The sequence below is a fragment of the Erinaceus europaeus genome, chromosome 2, assembly GCF_950295315.1.
Source record: "Erinaceus europaeus chromosome 2, mEriEur2.1, whole genome shotgun sequence".
In the NCBI taxonomy this organism is placed as follows: Eukaryota; Metazoa; Chordata; class Mammalia; order Eulipotyphla; family Erinaceidae; genus Erinaceus; species Erinaceus europaeus.
This window is the reverse complement of record NC_080163.1, coordinates 89,423,913-89,442,513: the sequence shown is the minus strand read 5'-3', so window position 1 is coordinate 89,442,513 and position 18,601 is coordinate 89,423,913. Positions and strand designations below refer to the sequence as shown.

General features: G+C 43.6%; 1 protein-coding gene across 1 annotated transcript in view; it reads right to left on the bottom strand.

Moving 5' to 3' along the window:
* The window catches only part of CPE (carboxypeptidase E), a 133,039-nt gene extending 114,670 nt beyond the window's left edge, over positions 1-18,369 (bottom strand). The window contains exon 1 of the mRNA XM_007524528.3: positions 17,802-18,369. Within this exon, the coding sequence (XP_007524590.1) occupies positions 17,802-18,108 (307 nt within the window). The 5' untranslated portion in view covers positions 18,109-18,369. The remainder of the gene's footprint in view (positions 1-17,801) is intronic.
* Positions 18,370-18,601: the final 232 nt, after the last annotated feature.

Genomic DNA, 18,601 nt, shown 5'->3' with positions numbered 1-18,601 from the left:
TCTCCTTCACTCCATCTTGGATGGGCCTTGAAGGCATCTTGTTGTGAGATAAGCCAAAAAGATAAGGAAAAGTATTGGATATCACTGATAGGTGCAACTGAAGAAACAAGGACAGACAGGGAAAATATAAAAAGAAATCTGAACTGGGTGGGGGTGTGTATTGCACCAAAACAAAAGGAAAGGGGGTGGGGTGGGGTGGAAGAGCTTTGGGGTTGTTGTGCATGATGATGGATAAGGACCTAAGTTGGGGGAGAGAGTGTTTTACAAGGATCTTTCATGGGGAGATAGTAAATGGTACCCATGTGTACTGTAAACCATTAACCTCCCAATAATACTGGAAAAAAAAAATATATATATATATACCTGTCTATTTACTTATGAGAGGGGAAAGGAGAGAAAAAGAGACCAGAGGGAGTCTGGCAGTAGCACAACAGATTAAGCTCACATGACGCAAAGCGCAAGGACCATCTAAGAATCCCAGGTCAAGCCCCCAGCTTCCCACCTGCAGAGGAGTCGTTTCACAGGCGGTGAAGCAGGTCTGCAGGTGTCTCTCTTTCTCTCCTCCTCTGTCTTCCCCTCCTCTCTCCATTTCTCTTTGTCCTAGCCAACAATGACAACATCAATAACAACAACAATAATAACTACAACAGCAATAAAAAACAAGGGCAACAAAATGGAAAATAATTTTAAAAAATTAAAAAAGAGACCAGAGCACTACTCTGCATTGTCATATGAGGCTCCAGGGACTGAATCTCTCAATCTGGGATGGCAGACATACAAGTACTTTGCTCTGCTGCTGAACTGTCTTCTCAGCCCCAGATCATACACTTAATAAACAGATGCAAGAAATTCCATTCTGTTCTTCCCCACATAATATACTACTTCAGCCTCACAGAAATCCTGCAAGCTACAAGATTTCAAAGTGCTCATATTGTAAACGTAAGGCAAGAGGGAAACAGAAGTTAAAAGCACGAAGCTCCTAACAATAAAATAACAAAAACACATTTGTCACTTTAATCTTACACTCAAGATGACCTGTGCTATGACTCTCTACTTCAGAATAAAGATGTACAGCTCAATCAACATATCTTTAAAAGTGTGCTCTAGAAGGAGCCGGGCAGTAGCACAGCGGGTTAAGCACACGTGGCGCAAAGCGCAAGGACCAGCATAAGGATCCGGATTCCAGCCTCTGGCTCCCCACCTACAGGGGAGTAGCTTCACAGGCAGTGAAACAGGTCTGCAGGTGTCTATCTTTCTCTCCCCCTCTCTGTCATCCTCTCCTCTCTCCATTTCTCTCTGTCCTATCCAACAACAACAATAACTCCAACAACAAGGGCAACAAAAGGGAATAAATAATTTTTTTTTAAAAAAAAGTGTGCTCTAGAGGTGCCAGATGGTGGCACACCTGCTTGAATGGACATGTCACCATGCACAAGGACCAGAGTTCAAGCCCCACCCACTCCCCACCTGTATGGGGGGAGACTCACAAGAGGTGCTGCAAGGCTGCAGGTGTATCTCTCTATCTCTAGCTCCTCTCCTCTAAATCCCTCTCTTTACTATCAAAGAAAAGAAAAAAGAAAGGAAGGGAGGAAGGAAAAAAGAAGTGTGTTCTACATAACCCAATACTGAGCTGTTTCAGGGGTAAAGGGATAGAAAATATAAGTTCTCCACTCCTAAAGAATTCCCTGTATCAGTCTCTCTGGTAGAAAATGATCTCACTCTCAGGCAGAAGTTGAAAAACAAGATCAGAAACGAAAACACAAGTAGAACCTGAAATGGAATTGGCATATTGCCTCCAAGTAAAAGACTCTGGGGTGGGTGGGTGGGGAGAATACAAGTCCATGAAGGATGATAAATGACATAGTGGGGGTTGTATTGTTAAATGGGAAACTGGGGAATGTTATGCATGTACAAACTATTGTCTTTACTGTTGAATGTAAAACATTAATTCCCCAATAAAGAAATAAATTTAAAAAAAAAAAAAGAAAATTCCCAGATAAATTTTTTGAGAAGATGGTAATAATGGTTTCTCAAATTGGCATAACAGTAATTTCAAGGTAAACTCCTTGAGAACAGGATGGGGGAGGGAGGAGGCTCCACAGTGAAAGAAGATTGAAAAATACCATACAGGGGGCCAAGCGGTAGCAGGTTATGCGCATATGGTGCAAAGCTCAAGGACCTGCTCAAGGATCCCAGTTCGAGGCCCTGGCTCCCCGCCTGCAGGGTCGCTTCACAAGTGGTGAAGTAGGTCTGCAGGTGTCTATCTTTCTCCCCCACCTCTGTCTTCCCGTCCTCTCTCAGTTTCTCTCTGTCCTGTACAACAATGATAGCATTAACAATAACAACAATGGGAGTCGGGCTGTAGCGCAGCGGGTAAAGCGCAGGTGGCGCAAAGCACAAGGACCGACATAAGGATCCCGGTTCGAACCCCGGCTCCCCACCTGCAGGGGAGTCGCTTCACAGACGGTGAAGCAGGTCTGCGGGTGTCTATCTTTCTCTCCCCTCTCTGTCTTCCCCTCCTCTCTCCATTTCTCTCTGTCTTATCCAACAATGACAACAACAATAATAACTACAACAATAAAACAACAAGGGCAACAAAAGGGAATAAATAAATAAAATAATAAAATACTTTTAAAAAAAAGTCTTTAACAATAACAATGGTAAACAACAAGAGCAACAATATGGAAAAAAAATGGCCTCCAGGAGCAGTGGATTCGTAGTGTAGGCACCGAGCCCCAGCATTAACCCTGGAAGAAAAAAGAAAAGGAAGGAAGGAAGGAAGGCAAGAAGGAAGGAAAATACCATACAGTGTATGTATAACTTGGAGATCTGGAAACATTGGTATGGGGGGACTGAAGCAAATCTTACAATGCGCCAACTTGTTTCTCTTTGTTTATCTAATGCTCATCAGACTAAGTTGAACATAATTATTGCATATACATAATTATTGTATGTGCTTTGGGGAAAAACTGGGTTGTGTGTTATGCTTTATAGGATTTATTTTTGTTATTTGTCAAAAAGAATCCTTCCCAAAGGAAATGATATAAAGGTAGTGAACTCACCCCTGTGCTGTGCCAGTAAGGAGATGCTAAAGACAATTTCTCGTGTCAGTTCCAACAGAAAGCTGCTTGTTTTGTCTGAGCACAGGATGGAATGTTAGAGGCCAAGCCAATTCCTCTCTCCCTTCAGCCAATCACAAGTCAATCAAGCACATTATTTCTGGCAAGAACTGCATTGGCTCACCCACGTCTAAAAATAGCTCTTGACCACATGTGATACATTTAGATCCTTCTCAGAATCTAACATATATCTTTTTTAAAACTTGATTTATTTTATTTTATATAATTGAAAGGGAGGGAGAGCGAGAGAAGGAGAAAGAGATAGAGAGAGACACCTGTAGCACTGCTTCACCATTCCTGAAGCATTCCACCTGCAGATGGGAACTGGAGGCTTGCACCTGGTGCCTTGTGCATGGTAATACATACACTTAACCAGGTGCACCACCACCTGGCTTCTAACATATATCTTTCTGTTGGGATATTGTACAGATGTGGTTGAGTTAGGCAGGACCCACAAACCACCATATTTCCCCCACAAAAACATCCTGCATCTTCCCACTGGAGCCCAGCATTCCTTAAAAAACATTTAAGCCTGCTCCACTCTAAATTTCCTGATACTATGGCTGCTAGATAAAAAGAAAAGGGGAGGTGTTGGGATATTGTACAGATGTGGTTGAGTTAGGCAGGACCCACAAACCACCATATTTCCATGCGAGTATTATTATTTACATATCAATCTTCTGCCTTGTTTTAAAAATGACTCCTCTGCCACCACATTACCCCCTCAGGGTATCGCCCATTCCCGGAAGCTAAAAAACTATAGCAACCATTGCTATGGAAGCTTTCTACCTTCCCAGAATGCCTTGTTTTCTCCACCCACTTTCCTAGCCAATTCTATCCCGACTTTCCACTTCCGTTTTTACCCTATAAAGACGATGCTCTTCCCTCTCTCTTTCCTCTTTCTCTTCCGTGTCCCGACCTGGAGAAAATCTGGAGAAGGGCTGGTGTGCATAGCAGGAGGTGGACATTTTGCTAGCTCCATGTGGTCTAAACCCACTGTGCTCACACCCAACTCTTGGGCGTCTACATCAATAAAGAATTGTATTATCACGTGGCCACAAGTTCCTCGTCTCTCTCTCCGACGAAGCTAGCCCGGCATCTTTCTTTTTTTGCCATTTGGGGGGGAGGTAATTATTTTTTGCCTCCAGGGTTATTGCTGGGGCTCAATGCTGGCACTACAAATCCACTGCTCCTGGTGGCCACTTTTCCCCCCATTTTATTAGATAGAACAGAGAGAAATTGAGAGGGGTGTGGAAACTGCTAGGGGGAGAGAAAGATAAACATAGACCTGTTTCTCCACTTATGAAGTGTTCTCCTGCAGGTGTGTAGCAGGGGCTTGAACCCCGATCCTTCTGCAGGTCTTTGCACTTAGTACTATGTGCATTTAACTGGGTGTGTCACCACCCAGACCCTCTAACATCTATCTTTGTATGGTGCTTTGTTACTGTAATGATTTCCCACTAGTGAATACTGGTCTGGCACTATGAAAAAAAAAAAGTCATACAAGATGATCTAAAATTCCCAACTTTTTTTGGTTGTATAGAAATTGTGCCAGCATTAACTGTTCCATCACAATACTTGGCAAATGCATACTGGTGTTCATACACTTTAAATTTTAATAGATTTTGGAGGGAAGAGGTCCAAAATAATTACTCCAGCTTTTGAGAGAGAGAAATTTATGTTTGTAAGAATTTTTCTAAGATAACATTTTAACTATAAATCAGATGTACTCCCCAGGAGTTATCCTGAACTAAACGTAAAAGAATTTATGTTTTCAGCAAATGAATCTTAGTTCAAGTTTAGCCCTGGGAGGGGAGTTCTGGGAATATGAATTCCATTGCTAAAGTGTAAATAAAAGTTCCTCTTAGAAGTATTGCAATGATAGAGATGCTTGCCTTGGGACCATACTTCATATTTGAGCACATCTATGCTTTATGTGCAGAAATATTTTAAAACATAAGCATACAGAAAGGGAAAATGAGGAGCATGACCATCCTGACAAGTATCATATCTAATAGGGCTAAGCATCTAGACTCTGCTAAGGACCCAGCCTGAGCCCAGACACTAAGCCTTATCCCAGCCCTCCTCCTAGTTTTACGTGTGGGAAACATCCTAATGATGTGTGTGCAGGAGAAATAGGTGTTGTGACCACTTAGAGGATGGCTGGTGTACAAGAGATTTTGCAGATCTCCAAGGTCATACAAAGTGATAACTGGGGCCCAGCAAGCAACCAGGCAAGAATCACTGTGATGTCAATGGTGTCATCACAGAACATGTGTGGCTAGTCCCTGCTGGTTAATTCAAAATGGAATTTTCTTTCCCCCTTAATGAAATCAAGTACTGAATATTTGAGTGGATGAGTCATTTGGGGGAGATAAGTTTGGTCTGGTCCCCATAAAGTACAATGATCACTTCTATTCAAGAAAAGGTCAGGCTGCATGTGACCAAGAAACCCTCTCACTTGCCAGCTCTACCACAAGGCAAGGCTTTACGAGGATGAGGGGCTTCATGTTGGTAGAACCTTTCTATGATGATAACCAAATCATTACACATGAGTACATTTTTTTCTCCCTTCCTTCATTCCTTCCTTCCTTCTTTCCTTCCTTTCTTCTTTTCTTCCTCCCATGGTTCCCTTCTTTGTTTTGTCTTGCCACTAGGGTTTTCTCCACTGGAGCTTCATGACTGCATGACTCTACCACTCTTAGAGAACTTTTTCGCCTGTCTTCCTGCCTTTCATTCATTCATTCATTCATTCATTCATTCATTCTTTCTTTTTTTCTTAATTTTTATTTATAAAAAGGAAACAATGACAAAAACCATAGGATAAGAGGGGAATAACTCCACACAATTCCCACCACCAGGTCTCCATATCCCATCCCCTCCCCTGATAGCTTTCCTATTCTTTAATCCCCTGGGAGTATGGACCCAAGGTCATTGTGGGATGCAGAAGGTAGAAGGTCTGGCTTCTGTAACTGCTTCCCCACTGAACATGGGCATTGACAGGTTGATCAATACTCCCAGCCTGCCTCTCTCTTTCCCTAGTGGGGCAGGTCTCTGGGGAAGCAGGGTTCCAGGACACATTCTTTCTTTTTATTCTCCTCCTCCTCTTCCACCTTCTTTTTCTTTGTTCTTTTTCAGATAGAGTGACAGGCAAAGAAGCAGGAAATAGAAAAAAGGAAGACAGACACTACAGCAATGGTTCATCACTTTTTTTTTTTTTTGCCTCCAGGGTTATTGCTGGGGCTCAGTGCCTGCACTATGAATCCACTGTTCCTGGAAGCTATTTTTCCCATTTTGCTGCCCTTGTTGTTGCCGGTATTGTTGTTGTTGGATAGGACAGAGAGAAATCAAGAGAGGAGGGTAAGACAGAGAAGGAAAGAGAAAGATAAGACACCTGCAGACGTGCTTCACTGCTTGTCAAGAGACCACCCTGCAGGTGGGGAGCCGGGGATTCTGGTGCGGGTCCTTGCGCTTTGTGCCATGTGCACTTAACCCACTGTGCAACTGCCCATCCATGGTTCATCACTCTTGATGCCTTCCTCTTGCATGGCAAGCCCATGAGATAACTAGGGGCTTGAACCTGGGTCCTTACATGTGGTAAAGTGTGTGTTTTGCAGTGCAAGCCATCTCCTGTCCCCCAGCTGCATTTTTATTTAAATATATATCTTATTTGTTATATATTAGAGAGTCACATGAGAGACAAGCCAGACCACCAATCTAGCAGTGAAAATTCTACGACTGCACCACTCATGCCAGAGCACCATTCTGGTACATGCAGCACTGGGGATTAAATCAGGGAACCTCAGGCACTCAAGTCCAATGCTCTGCCAGTGACACTATATCCCTAGCTGCTAGCTACATTTTCCTTTAAGTTCAGAGAAAGAATTTAAATTAAGACTATGAGCAAACTTTACACCTTTCTCTTTCTGGAAATTGAAATCAATAAAAACAGCTTCACCAAAGCTTTAGTCATCAAATACATTTGTTAAACTAATCATTATGTCCTAATACTCTATTCGGAAATAGTATTTCAAAGCCCCAACAAGGTACTTACAAGGCAAAAATAGTTGAGGCATTCCCCTCTTTCAGAGGGCTCCATTAAAACATACATCTATACAAGCTACATTGAAATAGGTCATTTTCAATAACTGGTACATTTCTTGACTTCTTGATATCTACTCTCTACTAGCTAAATCCCTTGACCTAATGTCCTCAGTCTCCTATCTGCAGTCCACTGGAAGAATTCCTGTAGTATTGTGCACATTCAAGCTGTCCTTCCAACTTGCCATTCTCCCAAAAAGTAAGGAAGAACCCTTGAGTATCACTCCACAGCCCAGAGGATTTGGCCTACCTTATGTTTTAGTGCTCAAAACATATTGAATATATATATATTTCTACCTCAGGATAACTATAAATAGTCCTTTCTCACTTCTTAAACTGTTTTAATCTAAAAAAAGGAATGTAAAGACCATATAAGAATGATGTAGGGAGTATGGACCGACCAGTCAACGCCCATGTTCAGCAGGGAAGGAATTACAGAAGCCAGACCTCCCACCTTCTGCAACCCACAATGACCCTGGGTCCATGCTCCCAGAGGGATAGAGTGGGAAAGCTATCAGGGGAGGGGGTGGGATATGGAGATTGGGTGGTGGGAATTGTGTGGAGTTGTACCCCTCCTACTCTATGGTTTTGTTAATTAATCCTTTCTTAAATAAAAAAAATTTTAAAAAAAGAATGGTGTATACTTGGGAGTCAGGCTGTAGCGCAGCGGGTTAAGCGCACGTGGCGCAAAGCACAAGGACCGACATAAGGATCCCGGTTCGAACCCCGGCTCCCCACCTGCAGGGGAGTCGCTTCACAGGCGGTGAAGCAGGTCTGCAGGTGTCTGTCTTTCTCTCCTCCTCTCTGTCTTCCCCTCCTCTCTCCATTTCTCTCTGTCCTATTCAACAATGACAGCAACAATAATAACTACAACAATAAAACAACAAGGGCAACAAAAGGGAATAAATAAATAAAATAAATATAAAAAAAAGAATGATGTATACTTACCTTTATCCAAAATGTCCTAAAAACTTAATTCATTTAAATACTACCTGATTTACACATTTGTCAAAACTCTGCACTTACTTGTGCTATAAACTTAAGGGCTTAAAATAGAGTTGCTTGTGCCAAGCCCTGTGTCAACCAAATTCAGATGTATTCAAAATGGAATGGGAAACAAGTAAATCAGAAGTCACCTGATCAGCACTGCTATACAGACTGCATGGTAGATGCCTGCCATCACCCAGAGGAAAATGAGCTGGCAGTAACCAATCCACATTTTGTCTAACTTCCTTGTTCCTGCTCCCTTTTGCCTATAAAAGTCATATTTTGTACACCTTTTCAGAATGGGTACTGTGGCTTAACACTCAACCCTTGAAGATTACCAACTTACATATCCCCTCGTTAAAGGTAATATAAGGGGAAATTACCATTATGGTTCTTTAGTTTGAGTTGTTAATAGTTTATTTCTACCTTTAGAAATGCAATATATTGGGAGTTGGGCGGTATCACAGCGGGTTAAGCGCACATGGCGCAAAGCACAAGGACCGCCATAAGGATCCCGGTTCAAGCCCCCGGCTTCCCACCTGCAGGGGAGTTGCTTCACAAGCAGGGAAGCGGGTCTGCAGGTGTCTGTCTTTCTCTCCTCCTCTCTGTCTTCCCCTCCTCTCTTCATTTCTCTTTGTCCTATCCAACGATGACAACAGTAATAACTACAACAATAAAAACAACTAGGGCAACAAAAGGGAATAAATAAATAAATATTAAAAAAAAGAAATGCAATATATTAGTAGGGCACCAAAGTAAAAACCCTGGGGTGAGGGTGAGGGTGAGGGTGGATATTCAGCTTCTGGGGGGGGGGAAGATGGGACATAGCCTTTTGGTGGTGGGCATGGTGTTTACGTACACTCCTATTAGTTTGTAGTCATATAAACCACTAATTAATATGAGAGAGGGAAAATTGGTTGTATGTATAAAATTTTTTAAAGCACAGACTGAGTCTTTTTAATAAATAGGTTGAGTCTTTGATATGTTGACTCTCTTAAAAGCCTAGACCAGGGAGAACAGAAGTAACCAGTGGCACAGCTATATACAAATAATGTCAAAGGACATAAATTATGGTGATATTGGGAATGATACAGCAAATCCTAACAAAGGGATTTTTCAAAGTTAACCTAATTACCAAATAATGTGATTGTAACAATCACTATCTGTTGTCTTCATGAACCCTAAGACAGCAGGAACCTCACATTTCCTCTATAGAGCCTATATTTCCCCCAGTCCTGGAACCTCTAGGGTGGGGCTCACTTTCCTGAATGCTTCTCTCAATTCATACCAAATAATATTGCATCCATCGATCCCAACCTAAACAATGCAACGAGTATCACCTCAGCATGCTTCACTTCAGACTGTGTCCAGAGACGTCAGGTGTAGAATGTCACCCCTTCAACTTCATTAATCAGGTGAGACCTCTCCTTTCATAGTTTCTATAATTCCATTCCAGGTGGTTCACTTCTTAACAAAATTCCAAAACCTAGATATAGACCAGGTCCCATAAGATAGAGCATATGTTCACATGCCATAACTAGGGCAAAATATATACCTGAAAGCAAAAGTACACAATAGTCTGCAGTGAGTCAGTATAAAGTTCCTAATGAAATAGTATCTAATTAGAATTAAACACCCTCCTCACCTACTTCCTATTACAATTCTCTCACTCACTCCAAAGCTAACCTTAGCAAAGCAAGGAATGCAAAAGCTGAATAAGGGCAAGAGACTGGCATACTTTTTTTTAAAAAATATTTATTTTATTTATTTATTCCCTTTTGTTGCCCTTGTTGTTTTATTGTTGTAGTTATTATTGTTGTTGTTGTTGTTGTTGGATAGGACAGAGAGAAATGGAGAGAGGAGGGGAAGAGAAAGACAGACACCTACAGACCTGCTTCACCACCTGTGAAGCGACTCCCCTGCAGGTGGGGAGCCGGGGTTCAAACCGGGATCCTTATGTCGGTCCTTGTGCTTTGCGCCACCTGCGCTTAACCCGCTGCGCTACAGCCCGACTCCCGAGACTGGCATACTTTAACGATGACTCTTTAGTCACTATCAGGCCACCCCAACAGCAGGGGTCCTATTCGGGGAGTCCTGAGATTCCCAAACAGACATGACAGACCTAGACCTCAAATAAATCCCTTTCTCCATTGTTACTGGTCATCTCTATCAGGAATAACAAAATAGACCCCTTTGTGGGCCCCCTATAGGACCTTGCCCTCAACTTGTATCAACAACGGTAGAGAATGTTCCATCCTCCAAAGGGAGGCTAGACAACATACTCTATGCTACACCTGAGGAAGATGGGTCCTGATATTGGGGCAGCTTGGAACATTCCTACTTATGACCACAGAATGTGAGCTCAGATCTACAGGGATGCAGAGGTCACATAGGCTCCTAAGCTGATTATGGGCCCCAGATCACATCAAATTGATGGGGTTTACAGTCAACAATATTTATACATCTTTCCCATATTTAGGAGCTACTCTCTTCCCTGATCCAGATTTCTGTCCCTTTTCCAGCCATGACATCATCTCCCTAGACAATAACTTGGGTCCACCTGCATATCATATTTCAGGCTCAGGGGGAAAAAAAAAACTAGTATAGCCATAGGCCCTTTGGAATATAACTAAAATATGCCTACTAGCTATCTACAAAATGGAGGGACCCCCCCCCAACACTTCATCTACACTATTCCAGCCTTTAGGTCCATGATTGTTCAACAATTTGTTTGACTTTGTATGTTAACTCTCTTTTCAGCCATCAGGTTCCAGATGCTGGCATGATGCCGACCAGACTTCCCTGGACAGACAACCCCACTAATGTGACCTGGAACTCCACTCCCCCAGAGGAGCACCCTACTAGGGAAAGAGAGAGGCAGGCTGGGAGTGTGGATCGAGCAGTCAACGCCCAGGTTCAGTGGGGAAGCAATTACAGAAGCCAGACCTTCTACCTTCTGCATCCCACAATGACCTTGGGTCCATACTCCCAGGGGGTCAAAGAATAGGAAAGCTATCAGAGGAGGGGATGGGATACAGAGATCTAGTGGTGAGAATTTTGTGGAGTTGTAGTCCTCTTATCCTATAGTTTTGTTAATGTCTCCTTTTTAAAATAAAAAAGAAGAAAAAAAAAAGAAATGCAATGTATGATGGTAAAAAAAAAGGGGGGGCAGCTCAGCAGGTAGAGAGCAGGACTTGCAGGCATGAGGACACAGAGTTTAAGTCACAGGATTGCCTCTACCAAAGCAGTGCTCTGGCTTCTCTCTCTTTCTCTCTCTCTTTCTTCCTTTCTCTAAGTAAATAAATGAATAAATGCAATGGATAGACATTTTGTGTTCTGTTATTAAGTGGATTTAAAGCCTCTTTCAATTAGCAAGGAACTATAAAGCACATAGTATTAAATATTTCTAAGTTCACCCTCCTAAAATGAACCAGATCTGTGTACTGTGTGTTTATAAGGAACAAAACATTTTATTTTCAATCACTGGTCCTTTCAGCTAATGATGGATTCATTGTTCCTGCATCGCCTATTGAGAGCCTGCCATGAGCTAGAAATGGGCCAGGAACTGGGGACACTGCCCCTACTTCACACAGCTTGGACGCTAAAGAAGAGATTTCTAGTTAAAAGGCTTTTATGCACTGAAAGAAACTTTCACAAAGATGAAAGGAGACATAGCAATTGGGAGATGTGTGCACACTATACAGTTCAATAGAAAAAAAGCAACCTAATAAAAAAGTGAGGGAGGCTGGGAAGTGGAATGCCTTGTTAATGCACACACTAACCATGCACAAGGACCCAGATACAAGGATTCAGGTTCAAGGCCCTGGTTCCCACGTGCAGCAGGGAAATCCTCATGAACGGTGGAGCAATGTTGCAGCTGTCTCTCTTCCTCTCTCCCTTTTCCTCTCAATTACTCTTTATCCTACAAAATAATTTTTTTAATTTTTTTTTATATTTATTTTATTTATTTATTCCCTTTTGTTGCCCTTGTTGTTTTATTGTTGTAGTTATTATTGTTGTTGTTGTTGTTGTTGTTGGATAGGACAGAGAGAAATGGAGAGAGGAGGGGAAGACAGAGAGGAAGAGAGAAAGATAGACACCTGCAAACCTGCTTCACCGCCTGTGAAGCGGCTCCCCTGCAGGTGGGGAGCTGGGGTTCGAACCGGGATCCTTATGCCGGTCCTTGTGCTTTGCGCCATGTGCGCTTAACCCGCTGTGCTACAGTCCGACTCCCACAAAATAAATTTTTAAAAAATTTTTTTAATGTGAGAAAAATAATTTCTTTTTTTTTGTTTGTTTTTACCAGAACACTGTTCAGTTCTGGCTTATGGTGGTGCAGGGAATTGAACCTGGGATGTTGGAGCCTCAGGCATGAGAGTCTGTTTGCACAACCATTATGCTATCTACCCTCTGCCAGAGAAAAATAATTTCAATAGCTAAAAAGAGACATACTGATGGCTCACAGGTATATGGAAAAAAAATGTTCCATGTCATTTATTCTTAGATAAATGCAAATTAAAACCACAATGAAATCTCACCTCACACCAGTGAGGATGATCTACACCAAAAGGATTTTAAACAAGAAATAAGAATTGGCAGAGATGTGAGAAAAAGGAGTTTGGGTACTCTGTTGTCAGAAATGCAAACTGGTGTAACCCCTGTGGAAAACAGAATGAAAAACCTTTAATGTAATTAAAATGGGGTGCCAGAAGATGAATTATCCCACAGAGGACATAATACCATGTGTAAAGACCCAGGTTCCAGCCTCTAGCTACCGCAGGAGAGTAGACTAGGATTAGCTTTGTGAGCAATGTTATAGTGTAGATACTCTTCTCCTCCTCCTCCTCCTCCTCCTCCTCCTCCTCCTCTTCTCCTTCTCCCTTTCCCTCTCTCTCTTTCTCTCCTCTACCTCCCTTTCTAAGTCCTCTATCCCTCCTATCTCTTACACTCTTTTAAAAAAAAAATAGGGGTCTGGCGGTAGCGCAGCGGATTAAGCGCAGGTGGCACAAAGCATAATGAACGGCATTAAGGATCCGGGTTGGAGCCCCCGGCTCCCGACTTGTAGGGGAATCGCTTCACAGGCTGTGAAGCTGGTCTGCATGTGTTTATCTTTCTCTCCCCCTCTCTATCTTCCCCTCCTCTCTCCATTTCTCTCTGTCCTATCCAACAACGAACGACATCATCAATAACAATAATAACCACAATGAGGCTACAACAACAAGGGCAACAAAAGGGAAAAAAATAGCCTCTACGAGCAGTGGATTCATGGTACAGGCACTGAGCCCCAGCAATAACCGTGGAGGCAAAACAAAACAAAACAAAACCTGGAATAGTGAAGTCCTGCAGTACTCCAGCAATTAAAAAAAAAATAGATACAATGGAAATATTTTATGATCCAGCAATACCAATACCACTCCTAAGCATAAATCCAGAAAACACTAAATTGAAAGGCTACACGTACCTCTGGATTCATAACTGCATTAGTCACAAAGCCACAATAGTCAGAATATGTAATTAACCTAAATGTTCATCAACAGATGACTGGATAAAGAAATGGAATATATTTTCAATGAAATATTATTCAGCTGTTAAAAAGATGCATAGTGTTGTTCAGGACAAAATGGATGAAACTAAAGGTGAGTATGGTAAGTAAGTAAAGAAGTGAAAGGGCACCGGGTTAAGCACACATAGTGAGAAACCCAAAGAAACCCAGTTCGAGCTCCTGGCTGTCCACCTATGGGGGGGGAGGGGGGTGTCCACTTTGCTAGCAGTAAAGCAGGTCTGCAGATGTCTATCTTTCCCTCCTCCTCTGTCATTCCCTCCTCTCTGTCGTTCCCTCCTCTCTTGATTTCTCTCTCTGTACTATCCAACAACAGCAGCAGCAGCAACAACAACAATGGAAAAAAGATGGCTGCCAGGAGCAGTAGATTTGTAGTGCAGGCACCATGCCCCAGTGATAACCCTGGAGGCAAAAAAAAAAAAGAAAGAAAGACAACTACCAGATGATTTCACGCAAGGTGGAATATAATTAGAGCAAATAAAATTACAAATCTATAGTCTCGAAATCTTATAAATTTATAAGGCAATGTTAAATTAATAAAATAAAGGGAGTCGGGCGGTAGCGCAGCAGGTTAAGCGCAGGTGGCAGTTTAAGGATCCTGGTTTCAGCCCCCGGCTCCTCACCTGCAGGGGAGTCGCTTCACAGGTGGTGAAGCAGGTCTACAGGTATCTGTCTTTCTCTCCCCCCTCTGTCTTCCCCTCCTCTCTCCATTTCCTGTCCTATCCAACAGTGATGACAACAATAACTACAACAATAAAACAACAAGGGCAATAAAAGGGAAAATAAATAAATTTTTAAAAATGTTAATAAAAAATTAATAAAATAAAAACAAATTTAAAAAATAAAAGTTTGGGGAGCTCTCCGTGGCAGACCCATAATTCTTCAGCCCTCAGAGATTTCTCAGGCAAATCTCTTTCCTCTCTACTTCCTAAAAGATAAATGAATAAAAGTAGAAATAAAATTTTAAAAATAAGTATTGTGGTCACAGCAGGAATTTGGGATAATTAGCATACAAATGTCCTCAGCATGACTATGGAGCATACTCACAAGAGAATATGGGTGCAAGGGACTATATAAGCAAGGACCTGGAGCAGTTCGCTCTCTTGATTGGAATACCCCCATCATGGCACTCTCCTGTAGGCTTAGCTCTGGATGGATCCTGATCGCCTCACGTTGTTGTCTTGGGTAGTTTAGTTAAGGACTTCTGACTTCCACCAATTCTCTTAGCTAGACTTTTCCCCTCACTTATGTTCACAGTGACTTGTCTAACCCTAAACGGAGCCACGTGGTGATTTGCAATAAATAAGAAGTATTTCTCTTTTTTTTTTTGAAATATTTATTTATTCCCTTTTGTTGCCCTTGTTGTTTTATTGTTGTAGTTATTATTGTTGTTGTTGCTGTCATTGTTGGATAGGACAGAGAGAACTGGTGAGAGGAGGGGAAGGCAGAGACGAGGAGAGAAAGCCCTTTGCAGACATGTTTCATCACTTGTGAAGAGACCCCCCTGCAAGTGGGAAGCCTGGGGCTTCTACCGGGATCCTTACACTGGTCCTTGTGCTTTGTGCCACGTGCGCTTAACCTGCTGCGCTAGGCGCGACTCCCTAATAAGAAGTATTTTTAAGGGAGTCCGGTGGTAGCGCAGCGGGTTAAGCGCAGGTGGCACAAAGCACAAGGACTTGTGTAAGGATACCAGTTCGAGTCCCCGGCTCCCTGCCTGCAGGGGTGTTGCTTCACAAGTGGTGAAGCAGGTCTGCAGGTGTCTATCTTTCTCTCCCCCCTCTGTCTTCCCCTCCTCTCTCCATTTCTCTCTGTCCTATCCAACAACAACAACAATAATAATTACTACAATAAAACAACAAGAGGAAAAAAAGCAAATAAATATTTTTTAAAAAATAAGTATTTCTAAGTCTTAATGATACACTCCAGGTATTGAAACCAAATAACTAATGTTTCCATGCCTAAAATTCTGAACAACAACCTATAGCAGTAGACTAAGAAACTTCTGGTTAATTAGGCAGTAGAACCGCAAATACTTAGATTGACTTCATGCCTAGAATGACAGGATTGGTCATTTGAAATCATTGAAAATGAACCTTCACACTTAATTTTTTTTATTTATTTTCAAATAATGCATGAAACTCAGTTTGAAATTCTACATGTTGAATCCTGCTAGAGTGCATTATATAAAAATGCTATCAAGGGGGAGTCGGGTGATAGCGCAGCGGGCTAAGCGCAGGTGGCACAAAGCGCAAGGACTGGTGAAAGGATCCCGGTTCAAGCCCCAGACTCCCCACCTGCAGGGGAGTCGCTTCACAGGTGGTGAAGCAGGTCTGCAGGTGTCTGTCTTTCTCTCTCCCTCTCTTCCTTCCCTTCCTCTCTTCATTTCTCTCTGTCCTATGCAACAACAATAAAAAAACAACAAGGGCAACAAAAGAGAAAATACATTTTAAAAAATGCTATCAAGGATTTGTACTTGAAAGATTCTGAAAACAGACTTATGCAAACCTTTTTGCTTATATTAATAAATGTTTCCTGATAGAAACAAGCTGGGGGGTGTGGATTGACCTGCCAATATCCATGTCCAGCAAGGAAGCAATTACAGAAGCCAGACCTTCCATCTTCTGCACCTCACAAAGAATTTTGAGCCAGGGAACTGTATGGAATCATACCCCTGTTATCTTACAACCTTGTTAATCATCATTAAAACACACACAAAAAAAGGAGGAGGAGGAGGAAGAAAGAAAGAGTAATGTTTCCTGTTTGAAGGTCTATATTGATCAACATATATACTCTGTACATTTGAAGATCAAAGTGTCTACATTATTTACCTACTTTAAACCCTTCTCAGTTTGAATCTTAAATACCATGGAATTGTTCTGTGTTGTTAATATTTGTAGGCTCAAGCCAGCCCGGCCGGCAAGAGCCCTCCGAAATATTAACAACAGTTCTGAATCTACTATGGTCCTATTCTGGTTTTAATCTTCTTGTTTTCTTTGTTATGAGAAATTTAAGCATCCTTTGTTAATAGTTTAGAAGATATTCCTTTGACATAACCTTTGCAATCAGAAGACCAGGCCTTAGGTACTATAGCAGTTCTAAAAGAGCAGAAACAGAAGAATGTTTTCAAACTGCTCTTTTTAAATTTATACTTACTGTATCACACATTTAGCATAAAAGTGCCTTAGCATACACAGGAGGAAGCTGCATAACATGGTTATTTGGGAACACCGACTTTTGGTATACAAAAACCTGGGTATAGACTAGTCATCTCAAGCAGAGGATGGAATGTTCCTGTTTCCTTAGAGAAGCTGTTTTAGAACTGCCTGTCAGAAGCCACTTTCCCACCCTCAGAGAAGGACCCAAGCGTCTGCACACAACACCACCCAGTGTTGTCAATATGCTTAACATTTTCGGGACATAAACCCCTATTGTGCACAAAAGTAAAGATGGGTATTCTGAGCCTGTGGGACCCTGTGGCGCTCTGGGAATCTGGGAATAAATGACAAACGACTCATCTTGGTCTCCTGTGACTCCCTGCACCTCATCTTTCCACCTCTGCCTGCAAAGGAAAACCAACCTCCCTGCAAAGGAAAACCAACCTCCCTCCAAAGGACTTTGAGTTATTCCCTCCGCGCTTTGCTAAGGCAACGTCAGGGTATTTTCGGTGTATATATAACAGGGGTTATGTGCGTGAAGATTTGCAAGCTCTGAGCTCCTTTCTTCTCTAAGGCCTCCCCCCACCTCAGGGTGACCTGTGACAGTAGGGGGGTGGGGTGGGGAGGACTTGGGGCAATAGATTAGGGGATCTAGCAATCCTTGGCACTACAGGGCAGACTGGTACCCATCTCCATCTCTCCCTCCACTTCCCACCTTCCAACCCGGACGCTTTTTTTCCCCCAAGAAATCCCCCACCGCCACCATCCCAACCTTCTAGGGCCCTCCGGGAGACCTCCTCCAACCCCCACCCCACCCACCCACACAAACACCGAGACAAGCACACGCCCCCATGGAACAGCAGGGCGCTGTGCCCTTACCAGGCTCATGGACCCCGGGGTTGTCGGACAGCTCGATGACCAGCAGCTCCAGATTCTCGGAGCTGCGCCCCACCGAGTAGATTCTGCTGATGGCGGTGCATTGCAGCCACACGGACACCAGCGCCTCGCGCAGCTCGGGGTAGCGGTGGTACTCGAACGAGATGCTGTCGTCCTGCTGCAGCCGCCGGCGCCGCCTCATGCCCGCCGCGGCCGCGCCCGGCTCCTGGGCTTCTGCACCCAGCAGCCACCCGCAGGCGGCCAATGCGCCGCACAGCGCTAGCAGCGCCCGGCCTCCGCGCCCGGCCATCGCGCCGATGCTTCTGCGCCCGCGGCCTCTTTTGTCTGTCCGGCTCCTGGGGCTGAGCTGCCGCGCTCCCGGGGGCCGCGAGGTCCGCAGCCGCCTCCAGGCGCTTCACCTTCCGCGGCCGAACGAGTGTCCCGGGCGCGCGCTCGAGGGGGGCGGCTCGGAGCAGAGCAGCGGCAGGGGCGCGGGCTGCACGACTGGCCGCCCAGGCGGGGGGAGCTGCAGGAGAAACCACTGCGGGGAGGGGCCCGAGCGGCCAGCCCAGCCTGCGGGGATCCGCCCGGGCTGCTTTGCGTTATTTATTGGCTCAGAACCACGTCAAAAGCCAGATGGCGCGGTGGTGTTGGGGAAGGAAAAGGGAGAGAGGGCGGGGGCGGACGTCAGGGAGCAAGGACGCAGGTGAAATGACAGCTTAGGGTCTGCACTTGGGGAGCTAGTGGTTGTCACTGAGAGAAGGCTTGTGAATCAACACAGTGCTGGATTGTGAGAGGAGCCT